General features: G+C 43.8%; 1 protein-coding gene across 5 annotated transcripts in view; it reads left to right on the top strand.

The window, feature by feature from the left end:
* Nucleotides 1-14,741, top strand: part of LOC100707006 (triple functional domain protein) — a 61,555-nt gene that overhangs the window by 16,556 nt on the left and 30,258 nt on the right. For 4 of the 5 annotated variants that reach the window (XM_025902267.1, XM_025902265.1, XM_025902264.1 and 1 more), the window contains exons 3-10: nt 2,747-2,821; nt 5,866-5,980; nt 7,621-7,813; nt 11,430-11,534; nt 11,756-11,952; nt 12,220-12,460; nt 13,214-13,336; nt 14,166-14,357. In XM_025902267.1, coding sequence (XP_025758052.1) covers nt 2,747-2,821; nt 5,866-5,980; nt 7,621-7,813; nt 11,430-11,534; nt 11,756-11,952; nt 12,220-12,460; nt 13,214-13,336; nt 14,166-14,357 — 1,241 coding nt within the window. Of the gene's footprint in view, nt 1-2,746; nt 2,822-5,865; nt 5,981-6,347; nt 6,488-7,620; nt 7,814-11,429; nt 11,535-11,755; nt 11,953-12,219; nt 12,461-13,213; nt 13,337-14,165; nt 14,358-14,741 lie in introns of those variants that run through there. The other variant, XM_019350582.2, reaches the window with a different exon arrangement.

Here is a 14,741-nt window from a genome sequence, read left to right as displayed (position 1 = left end):
TTAACTCGGTAAAATAAATCAGGCATTACTCTGACACCCAGGTTGACAATAAAAAGGAGGCAAATGTCAGTGGGACACAGAATGTCAAGGAGAGAACAAGAGAAAAAGATTCACATGGGTAATATAACTCGTCTGGGCCATCAGTCATATAAACTAGACCTCTGCTCTGTCTGAAGGACAAAATTGGGGCTTATTCTGCCTGTGTGTGTGTGTGTGTGTGTGTGTGTGTGTGTGTGTGTGTGTGTGTGTATTTTAAGGCTGTGTGTTTAATCACTTCAGGGATTTCTGTGTGTACAGGAGTTGCTTGAAAAGGTTTGCTCTTATTGACTATCCCCGTCCAGCTGTTCACTCTCTTCCGGCAAGGTGTCTCTTGTTTGACACCGTCACACCCATGAGGTTCAGCTTGACATTTCCATGGCGACAGTTTACAGCCCACATTATCACTGTGGGGTTTTTCTCCAGTTAATTCTCATTATCTATTCTAGACAAACCAGTATGTAAAACACATCAGTCGTTATGGTCTACGCAAGAGGAGTTTTTCCCATAAGAGCGGCAGTATCGCAGAACCCATGATGAAGAGAAAGTTTATGCTTTCATAAGGAAACCAAAGGGTCAGCCACCATTGTGTGATTCATCAGTGAATACAAGCAAGTACTATTTATAGGAAAATGTCACTCATTGGGAGACAGAGAGAAGAAGCGGGCAAGGTAACTTTATTTATCTTCATGTTTTGTGGCTGACAGCTCGATGGCCTTCAATAACCGTGCCATTTAGAAAATCATCATGTTTTCCTCAGATAGAGGAAGGGGAATTAGGAAAGTCAAGATGCTTTCTAAATTGGTTGCCGACAGTCAGTTGGAGTTGCCCGGGATTTATGGGTTGCAGTCGCAGAGACAGAAGTGCTTGCTGTATTAAAACACACAGCTGTGTTAGGCTAATAACGAGGCAGGCTTTGTTACTTGTGTTGCAGAATCATCATTTTTAGCGTGTTTGCTTTATGGCTTTATGGTTAACAATGTTTGTCTCTTGCCTGCTGTTCCAACATTTTGTCAGCCACGTTTTCTAGAAGGTCAGTCGTAATGATGTGGCATCCCTGACGACCCCTAAAACCACAATGAGGTTGACATTTATAGATATTTGATAGACTGCTGTGCAGTTTGGTGCCGACTTTTATAGTCCTGCAAGGTGAATAAAATGCAGTCAATTTGGCAATCCATAGACTTCATGTGTTATAGTCATCTGTTGATATATAGTACAGTGTAGACTGTGACGACTATGATTGGTCCGCTTGGTGCCATTATGACTGTCCAATAAAAACACAGCATATTACTTTATAATTCTTAAGTTAGACAGAAATCTTGAGCTATCAGTGTATCCAGTTTACCTGCCACAATGGTCGCTTCGCTTGCCGCCACAACATCGTCTCATGCGTGAATTATTTGTCAAGTGTTTTTTTGCAAAGTTTTTCCCACAAAGTCTCAATCTTAAACAGTTGCAACATCCCCCTCTGTATAACTGTATGTCTGAGCTTCTGTACTGGACTATCTTACCTGTACATTTAGAAAGGACAAAGAAAGCAGAACGAATATGTAAAAATTCCAACACTAATCCCTTTAAAGTAAATGCTGCCCAGCTGCCTTGCACTTTCAGAGTGCCGCTTGTTCATTTTACCTCCAACACAATCTGCTTGCAATCAAAGTTGCAGTGATTACAGAGTGACGTGGATGTAGAAGTTATTCTTATTTGTGCAAATGAATAAATTGATTTGTCTGATTGAATAATTAGAGTTGTTATAAAAGAACTTTGGAAAAATAGGATCAAAGTCCGCGTCGCCACGTGGTAACCATCATAGTAATAGCTCTGCTCTGGTATGTGAGCCGTTATTTGCACAGCCTGTATATAAATGAGTAAAACATTCAAAACTTTTATGCAAACCGTATTTGCCACTCTCATTGGTCGTTGCTTCAGTCGCTCACCTGGAAGCTGAGAAAAGTTTATCTCTGGTCGCCTGTGGGTACTTCGACAGTCGCTGTGGTCGCCACGTTGCTTTCACTGTGAACACACTTTATGAAAAGGTAGTACATATGCTTTCAGTGACTCTCTTACCCAGGGGTGGGACAAACTGTGTATGTGTCTCCTATGCTCTCTAACTGGGAAGCTCTTATTTTTACATGTCAGGTGAATATGTTAATCGCTACACTGCAGAGCAACGTCTAGTTAAAGGTTCATTTATGCTTAATCTTCATAGTCCAAGCTTTTTCACCACTCACCATTTGGTTTTGAAAATTCACCAGCTACTCGGTCTTTTTCAATAAATGCAGCATTTTATTATTACTGTAGCTGATGGGAACTAAAGTGGCCTGTGACATTTAATGTTTCTTTACCCCGTTTCACCTCTGTTACACTAAGAGCTTTAGCAGCTCTGCGTCTGGCCTCACAGTCTCACCATTACTGTTTCTCCGACCGCTGCCTCATCGTGTGTATGTGTGAGCGTGAGAGCATGAATCTTACAGACTTTTTCCTCCTGATGCAAGCAATCCAAAATTGGGACTGAATACGCTGAGTTTTAAAAGCTGCAGATCACCAGATTACAACTAGACAAAATCTGCTCTGTCCCAAATAATCTGCGCTCAAGGCGGGGGCTCTTCAACTGCACAAGAACAGGGTGAAAAAGGCAAAAGCTTTTTTTTATTTCACTCTTTCATTCAAACCCCATGTTTTGTTTTGTTTTCTCATCTCTTCACAGGTTTTAGGAGAAATGAGGAGATGAGAGCGATGGAGGTGCTTCCCATCCTCAAAGAGAAGGTTGCCTTTCTGTCAGGTAAGGTTGTGTGTGTTTGTCTGGTCTCAAAAATGTACCACCCCCTGCTGTCTGATCATGGCAAATAAAGGTAATAGAGCCTGACGTATACTTTGTACTACTTAATTTGTATACACACACACAAACACAGACAGTTGCTAGGTATTAAGCTGTACTCTTAACTTCCTCTTTTTCTTGCGCACACTGAGTCAGACTGAGGCCCAGACACTTGGCTCTTGACCTGTCTATAAGCACGTACATGTACACCCAGGTGACACACACTACACATGCTGACATGCACACACATATCTGTTGTTTGACCATCATCAGCAGTACAGTTAGCGTAGAGACCTATGCCCCCCCCCCCCCCCCCCCCCAAGGAACACAACCACGTCCGACACACACTCGCACTCACACACTCGAGTGGTGCCAGAGAAAACTCGCAGGAGGCTGAGCTGGAGATGCGGATTGCCAAGAACATCCAGCAGGATTATTTGTACAACACACAAAAGCATTTTTTCTCGTGCGTGTGTGTTACTGTCACGTGTGCGCGTATGCGTGCAAATGCAACCACTCAGATCTCCAAAGAGCCAAATGGAATAACAAAGTGAAATCGGTGTGTGCGTCGTGCACTGGCAGAGAAGGTCACAGTTAGAAACACAATGACGAGGAAAAGGACTCTGACAAACAGCGAAATTGAGAGAAGGAGAGTCAGGGCAGCGTTGCCATGGAGATGACTTACTGCCAGCTTCCCATAGTGGACACTGGTGGAATAATTGGCTTTGAAATGAAGGTAGAGGAGGGGCCGCTAGTGAAAAGGAGGGTAAATAAGCTAAGCCTATTATCCCCAATTTGGCCCCTTAATAAATCGGCCATGTTCGCCCTCTCTCATGTTTGTCTGTTGCCACGTGAGCATTTGATTTTCTCCTCTGAGCGGCAGGGTCAAGCCTACAGGCGCACAGCAACCCGACTGAACTCACTAATTTGCGGGCTGAGCAGAGAGGGCCTGTGTTTATGAGTTCCCACGTGAGCGAAGCAGCCTTCTTCTTCTGCAAGTGGCCAGAAACTAGGAGCAAAAATATTATTACAGCACAAAATATGACTGCAGAGAAGATAAAAGGTCCGAAAAATCCTTTAAAAGATCACAAAATATCACAAACAAACACTGCAGAATTCACACACCATGTACAAAAAACAGTGCACAGTTTCTGCATAACAAAATGTATGCATTTGGCTTGCTTGTTGTTTGGAGAGAGCCAATCATATATACATGTTTGATTTATTTATTTATTTTTTCTGTTCTTTTAAAGGAACAGACTCTGCTTCTCCTTATTGTGTCATATTCTGTTATAGTGGAGTGTTAATATTAGATATGGCTTTAATAATATTCAGAAAATGCTCAGTCTCAACGAAACCCTTTCAGACTGCTCTACATGCTTCAATTCAGACAGTAGTTGTTTTGTTTTTTTAAACATTTGGCTCTGTGACATCAGGTGAGGTCAGGCACGTAGCTATGGCTATGAGAATAGACTGTACATAGAAGATGGATGTAGCCGCCAGCGTTACCATCTTGATGTTTAGAAGATGTGACTCAGAAGGTGCGACTAACTGAGAACCTGAACACTGCACATTTAAATGCTACCATGTAGCCATTTACAAGCAATGTTGGGTCGTGCATAAAAATGGTGTGTCACAAATTACTCGCTACTTTGTTTCTAAAGCAGTGCAATGCCTTACTTAAATGTTGCCAGGAAAAAGTCATTTGATATAATAGACGTTACATTGTTTTCACATTACTCAGCAGTATGGCCTGAAATGCTTTGTCACATAATTACAGGTTAACAATATAAAGCTTAGGCTACAGTCTCACACCCTAAAATAAATCATTATACTAACTCGTGCGCACACTAGATCTTTCTTCTAGCGATTAATTACGAACACAAAGCCAATAAAACAAAGCAGCGTTGAGAACCAGCCCAGAGAGGCTTTAGAGCAGTCGTCACGGTGATCGTGCTGTAGAAAAAGGTGCAGATAGAAATGTAGGCTGCAAGCATGACTGCTCATCGCTGCCGTTGTTACGTATTGAGCTCATCTTTAACATCACTCTGAGTTCTTCTCGGCTCGCTGTACAGATGTTGTGTTAGCAGTAAAATTCAGTCGTTTCTGCCCTGGATGCGGTTTGCACTTGGCCATCGCACTCTCATCCTTTTTGTTTACTGAAAATCAAAGTAAACTTCATATTTGAAGAAACAGTTTCCACCTCCCTGCACACAGACTGAAATCAGTCTGTTCAGCCATCGTGCAGATAATTGAAGAAACTTTGTAGAGTGACGCAGTGTCATGATTCACTTAACACAAAGTAAAGCTTTTTCCTCCTTTCTGGCCCTAATGATGACGATCATTTACAAAACAAACCTCTTTTTGTGTTTAGTAACTCATCAAGAGTAATAGAGAATGTGATGGAGGTCATGGAGAGTGTAGTCAGGGGTTATTTCTGTATGTTTTGTTTCAGACAGTGGATGAACTGAAGGTCTGCACAGGACTCTTCATCCTGTTAGGATAGTTTTTTCTCTTTTTTGCTCATAAATGAAAGCATAACTTCATTATCATCACCAGCTGTGTTTTGTGTTTATTGTTAATTAGTGGATGTAAGCAGACCACTACTACAGTGAAGAACTGCTGCACACGCTGCTCGTCAGCTAACGTGACCATGAGCGCTGCCGTGCCGCGGTGCAGTCTCAAACAGCCTGTAGCGTGGCCACGAGCGCGTTGCAAGCAGGTCCACTTAATTTTTCACAGCTCGACTGCACAGAGAGACAACGATAACACCCTATCACTTTAAATTATTTCCTAAATAATCTCCTGTTCTTTAAAAAAAAAAAGAAAGAAAAGAAAAAGGGGTCACACATTTCCCTAGCTTGTCACTCATTTTTTTGGATTAGCTAACTGCCTACGATCAGTTATGCTCCAGTGGTGCAAATGATATCACCAAACCTGCAAAACTCTGTGCCACATATACACTTGTTCTTACTCCAATTTGTGTGTGTGTGTGTGTATCACCTCAGGTGGCAGAGACAGACGTGGTGGTCCTGTGTTAACGTTCCCATCACGCAGCAACCACGACAGAATACGAACAGACGACCTGAGGAGACTGATCGCTTACCTCGCCGGCATCCCCAGGTTACTTATTTCATTGCATGTGATTTTGTGTGGGTGGGTGTGTGTGGCAGTGCCTCAGAATGACATGAACTCCCACAGCAAGTGCTCAAAGCTCTATAAGCGAACACGTGAGAGGGCTGAGATGAGCATGTGATAGGAACGGAGAGCGTAATAATTCAGGAGCAGTTATCTTGCTGCAGCTTCTCGGCTGCCAGAAATCGCTTCTAGAGATGGTGAGATGCTGAGACAGAGAAGAGAAGCCTGGAGCTAACAGAGGCGACATGCAACAGAAAAAGAAATGGGGAGGAAAAAAGGAAAGAGGTTTAAACACAGAGAGAGAGGAGGATGCTGAGATGGGCAGGGGAGGGAGGATTAAAACTGACAGAGATGGAGAGCGCATGTGTGAGGAGGTGTGTGTGTCTGTGTGAGGGAGGGAGGGAGCGTGTGTATGAAAGCAAAACAAAGTGTCGCAGTAGCCGAGGCAGTGCAGCAGCCGTTCCTGTAGGCGAGCAGCTCCTCACCTCCCAGGTAAAGCGTCGCTCATCCGCCTCCTTCTCCTTCCTTTTTTGACCCGGCACGCTGCTTCTTCTCCTCCTTGCATATCTCTTAAAAGCATCCATCCTCTTCATCTACACTCACCTCCATCACATTATGCATGTGTGCTTTTTTTTTTCTTTATTTTAATTAGACTCCAAGTTGAATTTTGGGTTTTGAAAACCTCATGTCATCGTGTCACATCGTGCACATCTTTCTTAACTTTGGGGTTTTTGGCATTCCTGTGTTTGTGAAAGGGAACATCTGCACATCGCTGCACGCTGTGTGTGTAGCGACAAGCTGTTCCACCGAGAGAGGGAGGGAGAGAGGTTTGGGAAAGGATGGAGGTATTTAGGGATGCAGTGACGGAAAGATTTTAAAGTGATGTATATATATATTTTTTTTTTAAAACAACACGATGACATACTAGAAGGGAACTCGGCGATCTGAGTTTGTGGATTGAATGAAGTAGTTGTGGTTGGAATGACGGAGAAACGGACAGATGGCAGATGAGCTGCAAAATATTCTGCGCCCTAAATCCTGAAGACAAATTCTGTTTGTTGTGGCATGTCAGATAACTGTGACAGGTTTCAGCTTCAGTGCGTGTATGCAAGCTTGTGCGACGATAATAAAGATGATGCTGGTCAGAGCAGAGCACCACAGGGGGAAGAGGCTGCTGACGCACAAACGTGCTGAACTGTATTTTTATATATATATACATATATATGTATGCATATATGCGTTTGTGACTCATTCGTCGCAGGTTTCTGTGTAAGTGTGGGTGGGTGTGTGTGTGAGTGTGTGTGCATAGGGGTGCGTGGGTGGGTGTGTGGGATTTGCTGCGTAGGCTTCTCACAGTATAGAAAATGCGTCATCTCACTGTTTGTTTTGGTTCTCTTTCCTCTTCTTCTCTATTCTTCCTTCTTCCATCTGTCCTTTCCTTTCCTCTCCATCATCCCTCTTTCATCCTTTCCCACGACTGTCATCTCTTTCTCTCTCTCTCTCTCTCTCTTCGGATTAAACTCTCACCAATCTCTCTTGGCCCCCCACCCACCACATGCCCACTCTCCATCTCTTCTCTTTAATTCCTCCCACGCCTGCCGACCTCCATCCTCTGTCCATCCCAGCGAGGAGGTGTGTAAACATGGCTTCACGGTCATTGTTGACATGCGTGGCTCCAAGTGGGACAGCATCAAGCCTCTGCTGAAGATCCTGCAGGAGTCGTTCCCGTCCTGCATCCACATCGCGCTCATCATCAAACCGGACAATTTCTGGCAGAAGCAGAGGACCAACTTCGGCAGCTCCAAGTTTGAATTCGAGGTAGGATGTTGAGCCAGTGTTTGAGGCAGTGATAGAATATTTCAATGTCTTACTCAAAAATTGCTTTTGAAGCTGGTGAGTGAATAGAAGCAACAGACAGTGATTTTCATTGAAATAACAGGTTCTGGTTTGTTTCGTACTGCCAGATTAGTCAGTGATCTTAACACTGTTATATTTAAAGACTTGGACTCTGTTTGTGGAGGGGTTGTACTATGCACACTGGTGATGCGGCGCTTTATCATCCAAATATGAGCAGATATCAGCCATGTTGACTGAAATCACCAAATAAGATGGTAGTTATCGAGTGTGTGGCATCAGTTGTGCTCTAGTTTATCAATCAAGAGCTTAAAGACTTTAAAACGGGTTAGTTTGTTTTTGGAGGTTTTTTAAATGAAGATTTATTTTATTTCCCTGGTGCAAAGGGGAATAATAAATAACAGGGGGAAACAATATTGCTGTCAACTAAATTCTTACTCAGAATTTGTCCAGAATTTCATTACCTTTTTTTCCCTTCCTCTAATAAACGTTATGCGATAAGCAATAACATTCGCAATAATCAGCTGCCCCTCCAGGGAGTCTCGCCTTCTTGGACTGCAGCTGCTAATGCTTGTTCTGCTGTGCAGCCTCGGTCGGTGAGCTTGGCGTAGCGGCGCACGGAGCAGACCTCCACCTGCTGCAGGTTCTGGTTAAAGTGGCCCCAAAAGAACACGGACTGGCGTCACCAGCTGCAGTCCAAGCTGGTGGAGTTTGAGTCTGTTTGACTGTCGGCAGGTGTTGGATGTTTAGCAGAGACTGAGCTTTCAAAATAAGAGCGAGAGGGTTTAGTAGGTGGCAGGGCTGGATGACCAAAATCTCATACCCTGATTATGCTAAAAGTAACAATATAGTACATTTTCTGTGTAATAATATAATGACTACATGCAGAGGGCTACTTGTTTTACATTTAAAATTTAGCATTTTAAAGCTGAAAAAATCCATCCAAATGATGAAATAAACACTGGTGTAAACAGTTTTGCAACACAGTGAAATAAACGATAATAATAAAAAAAAATGCTTCTATGTCGTCATCCGACATCGTCGTCTCCACAGCATAGTGGTTAAACGTTTGGAGGACTGGAGACACAGTCCTTACCCGGTGAACTCTTAGTGCCGATTCCGAGCTTGGATAAATGAAAGTATCCATCTACATGCCAAAAGTACCTTTTGCATCCAGTGTACATCACCTTAATCCTCAGAAGGATTAAAAATTATTATCTATCGATTTATATCGGTCTTTAAAGCAAGGAAGATTTAGGACGAGGGCGTTAAACATACAGCTCAGGGGAGGGGGACCAGAATCGGACCGCCAGAAGGCTCCAGTCCGGCTCACTGCTTGACTTTGGGAAATGTGAAGGAGGCCATCAATTTTGGACTTTAAACTGTATTTTATTGCTTGTTTCTACTGGACCTCCTCCATCACCATTCATACTAGACCAAAGTCAAAAAGTAATAAACAATTAAAAGTAAGAGAGTTCCAGTTTTCTACCATAGAGATGTGTTATTTTGCACTTCTTTTTCTGTTAAAATAACTTCTTTACACCAGACAGGCCCACTTAAGCTCAGAGTGGGCGGTACGTTTCCCACAATGTAAAATGAGTTTGACTTCCCTGATTTAGGGGAACTGTTGCAGTTGATATGTGAGCATATATATCTCACAGCTGCCTGTTCTCAAGCATATCAGTTTTACATTTGGCATTTTAAAGGAACTCGTCACAAAAGCATTTTAAAAAGCCCCCACCCTCCCCTCCCTCCAATTTGCTGTCAGCTGAGCTGTGATAACAACCGCTCTGCCGCCTCCCCTCCCTCCACACCCCCGAGCTGCTCATTGTCAGCACATTTCATTATTATCCTCTCCCCGCTGCTTTGGGTGCGTACACCACCAGCCAGCTGTCTGCCATAGGAAAAAAAAAATTTCATCACATCGAACCCAAAAACGGCTCGCTGCAGATCACGAGGATGAGTATTCGTTATGCTGTCAGTCAAGCAATAGAAGGCATTTTCACAGCTAATTAAGTGATGCATTCACACGAACAGGCTTATTTTTTACCCTCTGACCATTTCGTCGTCATAAACTCGACACTGAAATGTGCACCAGCGGAGCTCTCGACTTCATCTGATTACAAGCCTGTGTAGTAAATGTGTTCCGATGAGAGTGGAATAACAATTCCCCTCCTCCTGTTTGATCTGTCATTAGCCAACCTTGCTTACTACCATGATCATCAGCTCTCATTTGTTGTGTTGAATCTTGGGTTGGCATAAGCTCCTGTGTTGTCTTTATTGTTTTTCTGTGCAGTGCGTTTTTCTGATACTGAGTGGAAATTTTCCCCTCTAGCTTCTGATTATAGCTACGTAGGAGAACGCACGAGTGTGGAAATTTACTGTGATTGCTCACATGTGTATGCACACACGGCCTCACTGTAGTCTCATTATATCATATTGATCTTTTGATAGGAAGAATAGCCACAGGGAACGTTATAGTTATCCATGCACGGGTCTGTCATGCCGCACAGGCATTGATTGGACGTGCATGTGCATTCATGTGCAGGCTTCATTCCCCCCTGTCCATGCTTTATGTTTTATTAAGATTTCAGAAGTTTTCATCTTGCACTCTTCATGCAAAATTGATATAGGGCTGTTGCTAGGACTACAGTTGCGTGTATGTGTGTGAGCGTCCAGCATTCAGTGTGTGCATCAAGGATTTTTCTCTCACTTCGTGTAATAGAAACCAGAAGTAGGACATGTTCCTCCTTTTTTGTGATCAGTTCATACACAAAGAAAGGAAAGCTCAGAGAGCCGGCTGCAATCTCTCTTTTTTTCGTTCGTTCTTTTTTTTTTTTTTGATTGTTGATAAATGGCACAGTTCAGCACAAGCATAAAATGCTACCCCAAACGTCCCTGGCCGACTATCGCTCCATTCAGCGGAGTACAAATCGGTACAATAGCGAACGCGGCAGCATCAGTATTTTTCCCTGGCAAGAGCCGCTGTGCTTTTTTACCCAAGGACAACAGTGCGTCTCTGCATTGTTTGGCCTACACAAAGCCTATCCAAGCGATCGCTCCGACTCCATCCATCTCTGGCCATGTGTGTGGGGGTGTTTTGTGCGGAGGTGGAAACACAGGCAACACAGGGAGACTTTTCCTCGGCGTATCACTGAAATTGATATCGTGCTGGGGATTTGAATTTCACTTAAGTCTAACGTCAAGGAGGCAAAGAAAAGTTGCGACGGGTTGTTAAAGGTTTAGTTCTGAGTTTTGAAGTCTCAAAGACAACATTTTGGTTTGTGGAGGATCTCTTTGGTAGGCAGTAGACGGGAGGAGTGTGCTTAATTTAGCAGCATCTCAAGACATGACATTAATCACGGAGCTTCTGCTGAAGGTCACATCTCTACAACTCTGCCGTAACTGGGGGGGGGGAAGAGGACTAGATGTTAGTGATGTCTTTTCTGTGATTAAATAAAAATCATACTTTACAGCAACGAAACACAGCAGAAGGTGAAAGATTAGAAGCATTTACCACTCAAGTGTCCACCTAATCTCCCTCCTTTAACCCCTCTTTCTTTGCTTCTCGCTCCACTAGACCACCATGGTGTCACTCGAAGGCTTGACGAAAGTGGTGGACCCCTCTCAGCTGACGGCAGACTTTGACGGCAGCCTGGACTACAACCACGAAGAGTGGATAGAGGTACGATCAGCTCAGCCCTCCTGTCACTTCAGACTGTCTGTGCCAAGATCCCCCAAATCCCCTGTGATGTCCGAATCGGATGATTAAGACACAAGTGGACGCGGGATTATTCTTCTTTCTGATCTGATTGTTTCCTTCTTAAGACGGTCAACCCAACTGCCGATAAGTGGGTCACCATAACTCAGTGTTTTTTTTTTTTGCTTCCTGGTGTTTCCGTCCAGGTGCGTGTGGCATTTGAGGATTTCTCTGGCCATGCCACCCAGATGCTGGCTCGACTAGAAGAGATGCAGGAAACCGTGTCAAGGAAAGACTTTCCCCAAGACCTGGAAGGAGCCAGACGGATGATAGAAGAGCACGCCACACTGAAGAAGAAAGTCATTAAAGCTCCAATAGAGGAGCTGGACACTGAAGGGCAAAGGTAAAAAAACAAAACAGTGGTTCTACATCTGTCTATATATCATATATAAGGTATCAGAAATGCCTGTTTTTAAGTCTTTGTTCTGTTTGCGTATGTGAATCCAGTGCATTTGTATGAAAGATGGACAGGGCAAGAGGTTGGAGCGTGATCAAGAGTTTGACATTTGGGCTGTGCTGTTATCAGTTAACAATGGAGGCTAGTTTGACTAAGACAGTAGCAAAAACCTTAAGTCTTTGATTTTAATGCAAACATCAAATCTGTTTCCAGATTGCTCCAGCGCATTCAGAGCAGTGAGTCTTTCTCCAACCGCAATGGCAGCAGCGGCGGAAGCAGCAGTAGCGGCAGTGGAGTGTGCAACGCGGACACCCAAGGCCTGGTGCCGCGCATCACCCAGCTGCTGGACAAGCTGCACTCCACCCGGCAGCACCTCCACCAGGCGTGGCACGTCCGCAAGCTCCAGCTGGATCAGTGTTTCCAGCTGCGCCTGTTCGAGCAGGATGCAGAGAAGGTTGGTGGTCGGTTCTCTGTGAGCAGTGATGTAGTGGTAATCTATAACCAGAGCTGGTGATCACTGTAGGGCACACAAATGCCAATATACATATTTTTTAAAAATGCAATTACACACACTGAGAAGCATCGACTGATGCTGTTTGCAAAGACCTCGTGTACTGTAATCGAGCCCTCGGGATCTTAAACACTAAACAGGTTTGGCCTCCTCCACCGTGAGAGGCAGGAAGATGGAGGCTAGCTCACGCAGGTGCACCGCCACCTACTCTGGCTGCCACCCAGACGGCTCGGGTGATGACAGCTGCGGCACAAAATAAAAAGAGACAGGGAGAGAAATGCACAGATCCGTGTTGGAGTGAGTAGAATAAAATAGCAGGTTGCAGCAACACAGAGCGAGCTGCAGTCTTGGATACACTGCAGTAGTAGGAGCTTGTTGCTAGGACACCATAGGCCACAAGTTGTTCTCTAAGAGAGCCAGAGAGGATGCTCTTAATAGAGGCAGTCCATTTCTCTGTAAGCTGGCCTGGATAGATGACAACTGTTCGAACACTGCAGCAGTGAGCAAACACACTCAGGTTTGCCCACACGGCTCAGTCCCAGCTGTTTGTGCCTGTTCTTGCAACAATCTGCAGGAGTTAGTAATGAACCCGGCCCTCGTGTGTCTGTGCTTTTATTTTTTTTATTGATATTTTTTTCTGTGTGTGTGTGTGTGTGTGTGTGTGTGTGTGTGTGTGTGTGTGTGGTCGTACCTCAGATGTTCGACTGGATCATGCACAACAAGGGTTTGTTCCTGGCAGGCTACACAGAGATCGGCAACAACCACCCCCATGCTGTGGAGCTGCAAACCCAGCACAGCCACTTCGCCATGAACTGCATGGTGAGACACACACTGATTCGCAGCAGGAGATAATGCTTTTCTTCCCACTTGGACTCAAGTCGGTGCCCTGCACTGTATAATAATATAGTTATTGCACTTAGTGTCAAGCTCTACTGCTGGGTTTGAGTGTTTGTTTAGAGCAGCTTGCGCTTCCGTGCACTTGCACATTTTCTCCGTGTTAGGAGCAACACAACCAGGTATTAAGTAATCCTATTCTCTATCCACAGTCCGCCTTACATAACCATTATGAAACTGCTGAGACGAGGAATCAATCTAGCCGCTGAGAGTTTCTGCTCACAGATGAGAAAAAAACAGCAGCAGACCAATAGTGTCTTTTACTTAAGCTCCTCAGTTTGCCATTTTCTCTAGCCTATTCACTTATTAAACGATGATGTATTAACTGTGTTTCCAGGTCTAAGGCACTTTTTTTGTGTCTTCTTTTTGCATATGGAAAAAAAAATACTTTTTTTTTTTAAACAAAAAAACAATATTTATTGGTATTTCAGAAATAAGAACAGAAAAAAAATGGGCATTATTTTGTGGGTAATGTCCAGCCGTGTGACCTAATACCTATGTTAAAATGTAACTTGAGTAATTGTGCAAGCTTTACCTTAAAAATATATCTAAACTACCTGAAGTGAACGTGCTCACTGTGCAGAATATGACCCATTCTCACAATAATATACCGCTTTAAACCTTCTTTTGGTTCCTCTTCTCAGTTCCTCTCTCCTCTGCACGTACCTGTGGCCTCGAATGTTAGACCAAGTTTTTGCTTCTTTATGAATTAGTGATTGAAAATATTCAGCCATTTCCTCATCGTCCTGCACAGAATGTGTACGTCAACATCAACCGGATCATGTCCGTGGGGAACCGGCTACTGGAGTCGGGTCACTACGCTTCCCAGCAGATCAAGCAGATCTCAAGTCAGTTGGAGCAGGAGTGGAAGGCATTCGCCGCCGCATTGGATGAACGTAGCACGCTGTTAGAGATGTCGGCTGGTTTCCATCAGAAATGTGACCAGGTGAGTGTGGCGGTTTGGTAAATGGCAAGAAATGTTCATGGACCGAATCTGTTAGAATTCATTGTTTGAGCCTCATGCTTTAATTGTTTTCTTTATAAATGAATGGAAATGTAAAAAAAGAATATAAAAGAATATATCCTGTACCTTCACTTTAGTAATTAAGCTCAACCCTATCAATTTTTAGCTCTTATGATAAGTAGCTTGTTTCTCAAGTCTTAACTAGTCCTTGAACACTGGTTCAGTGGGAACCAATCGGTAAACCTCGTGCTGATGTGCTGTTCAGGTAGCGGAGGTGTTGACCTTTTCTAACGAATGCAAATGAACACATGTGCACACTTTTTGGATTGTAAAGTACCCATTTGGCTTAATTGAATAAACCCTAGC

The sequence above is a fragment of the Oreochromis niloticus genome, linkage group LG22, assembly GCF_001858045.2.
Source record: "Oreochromis niloticus isolate F11D_XX linkage group LG22, O_niloticus_UMD_NMBU, whole genome shotgun sequence".
Classification (NCBI taxonomy): domain Eukaryota; kingdom Metazoa; phylum Chordata; class Actinopteri; order Cichliformes; family Cichlidae; genus Oreochromis; species Oreochromis niloticus.
Note: the sequence above shows the minus strand (reverse complement) of the source record. Positions and strands in the feature narration are given on the sequence as shown.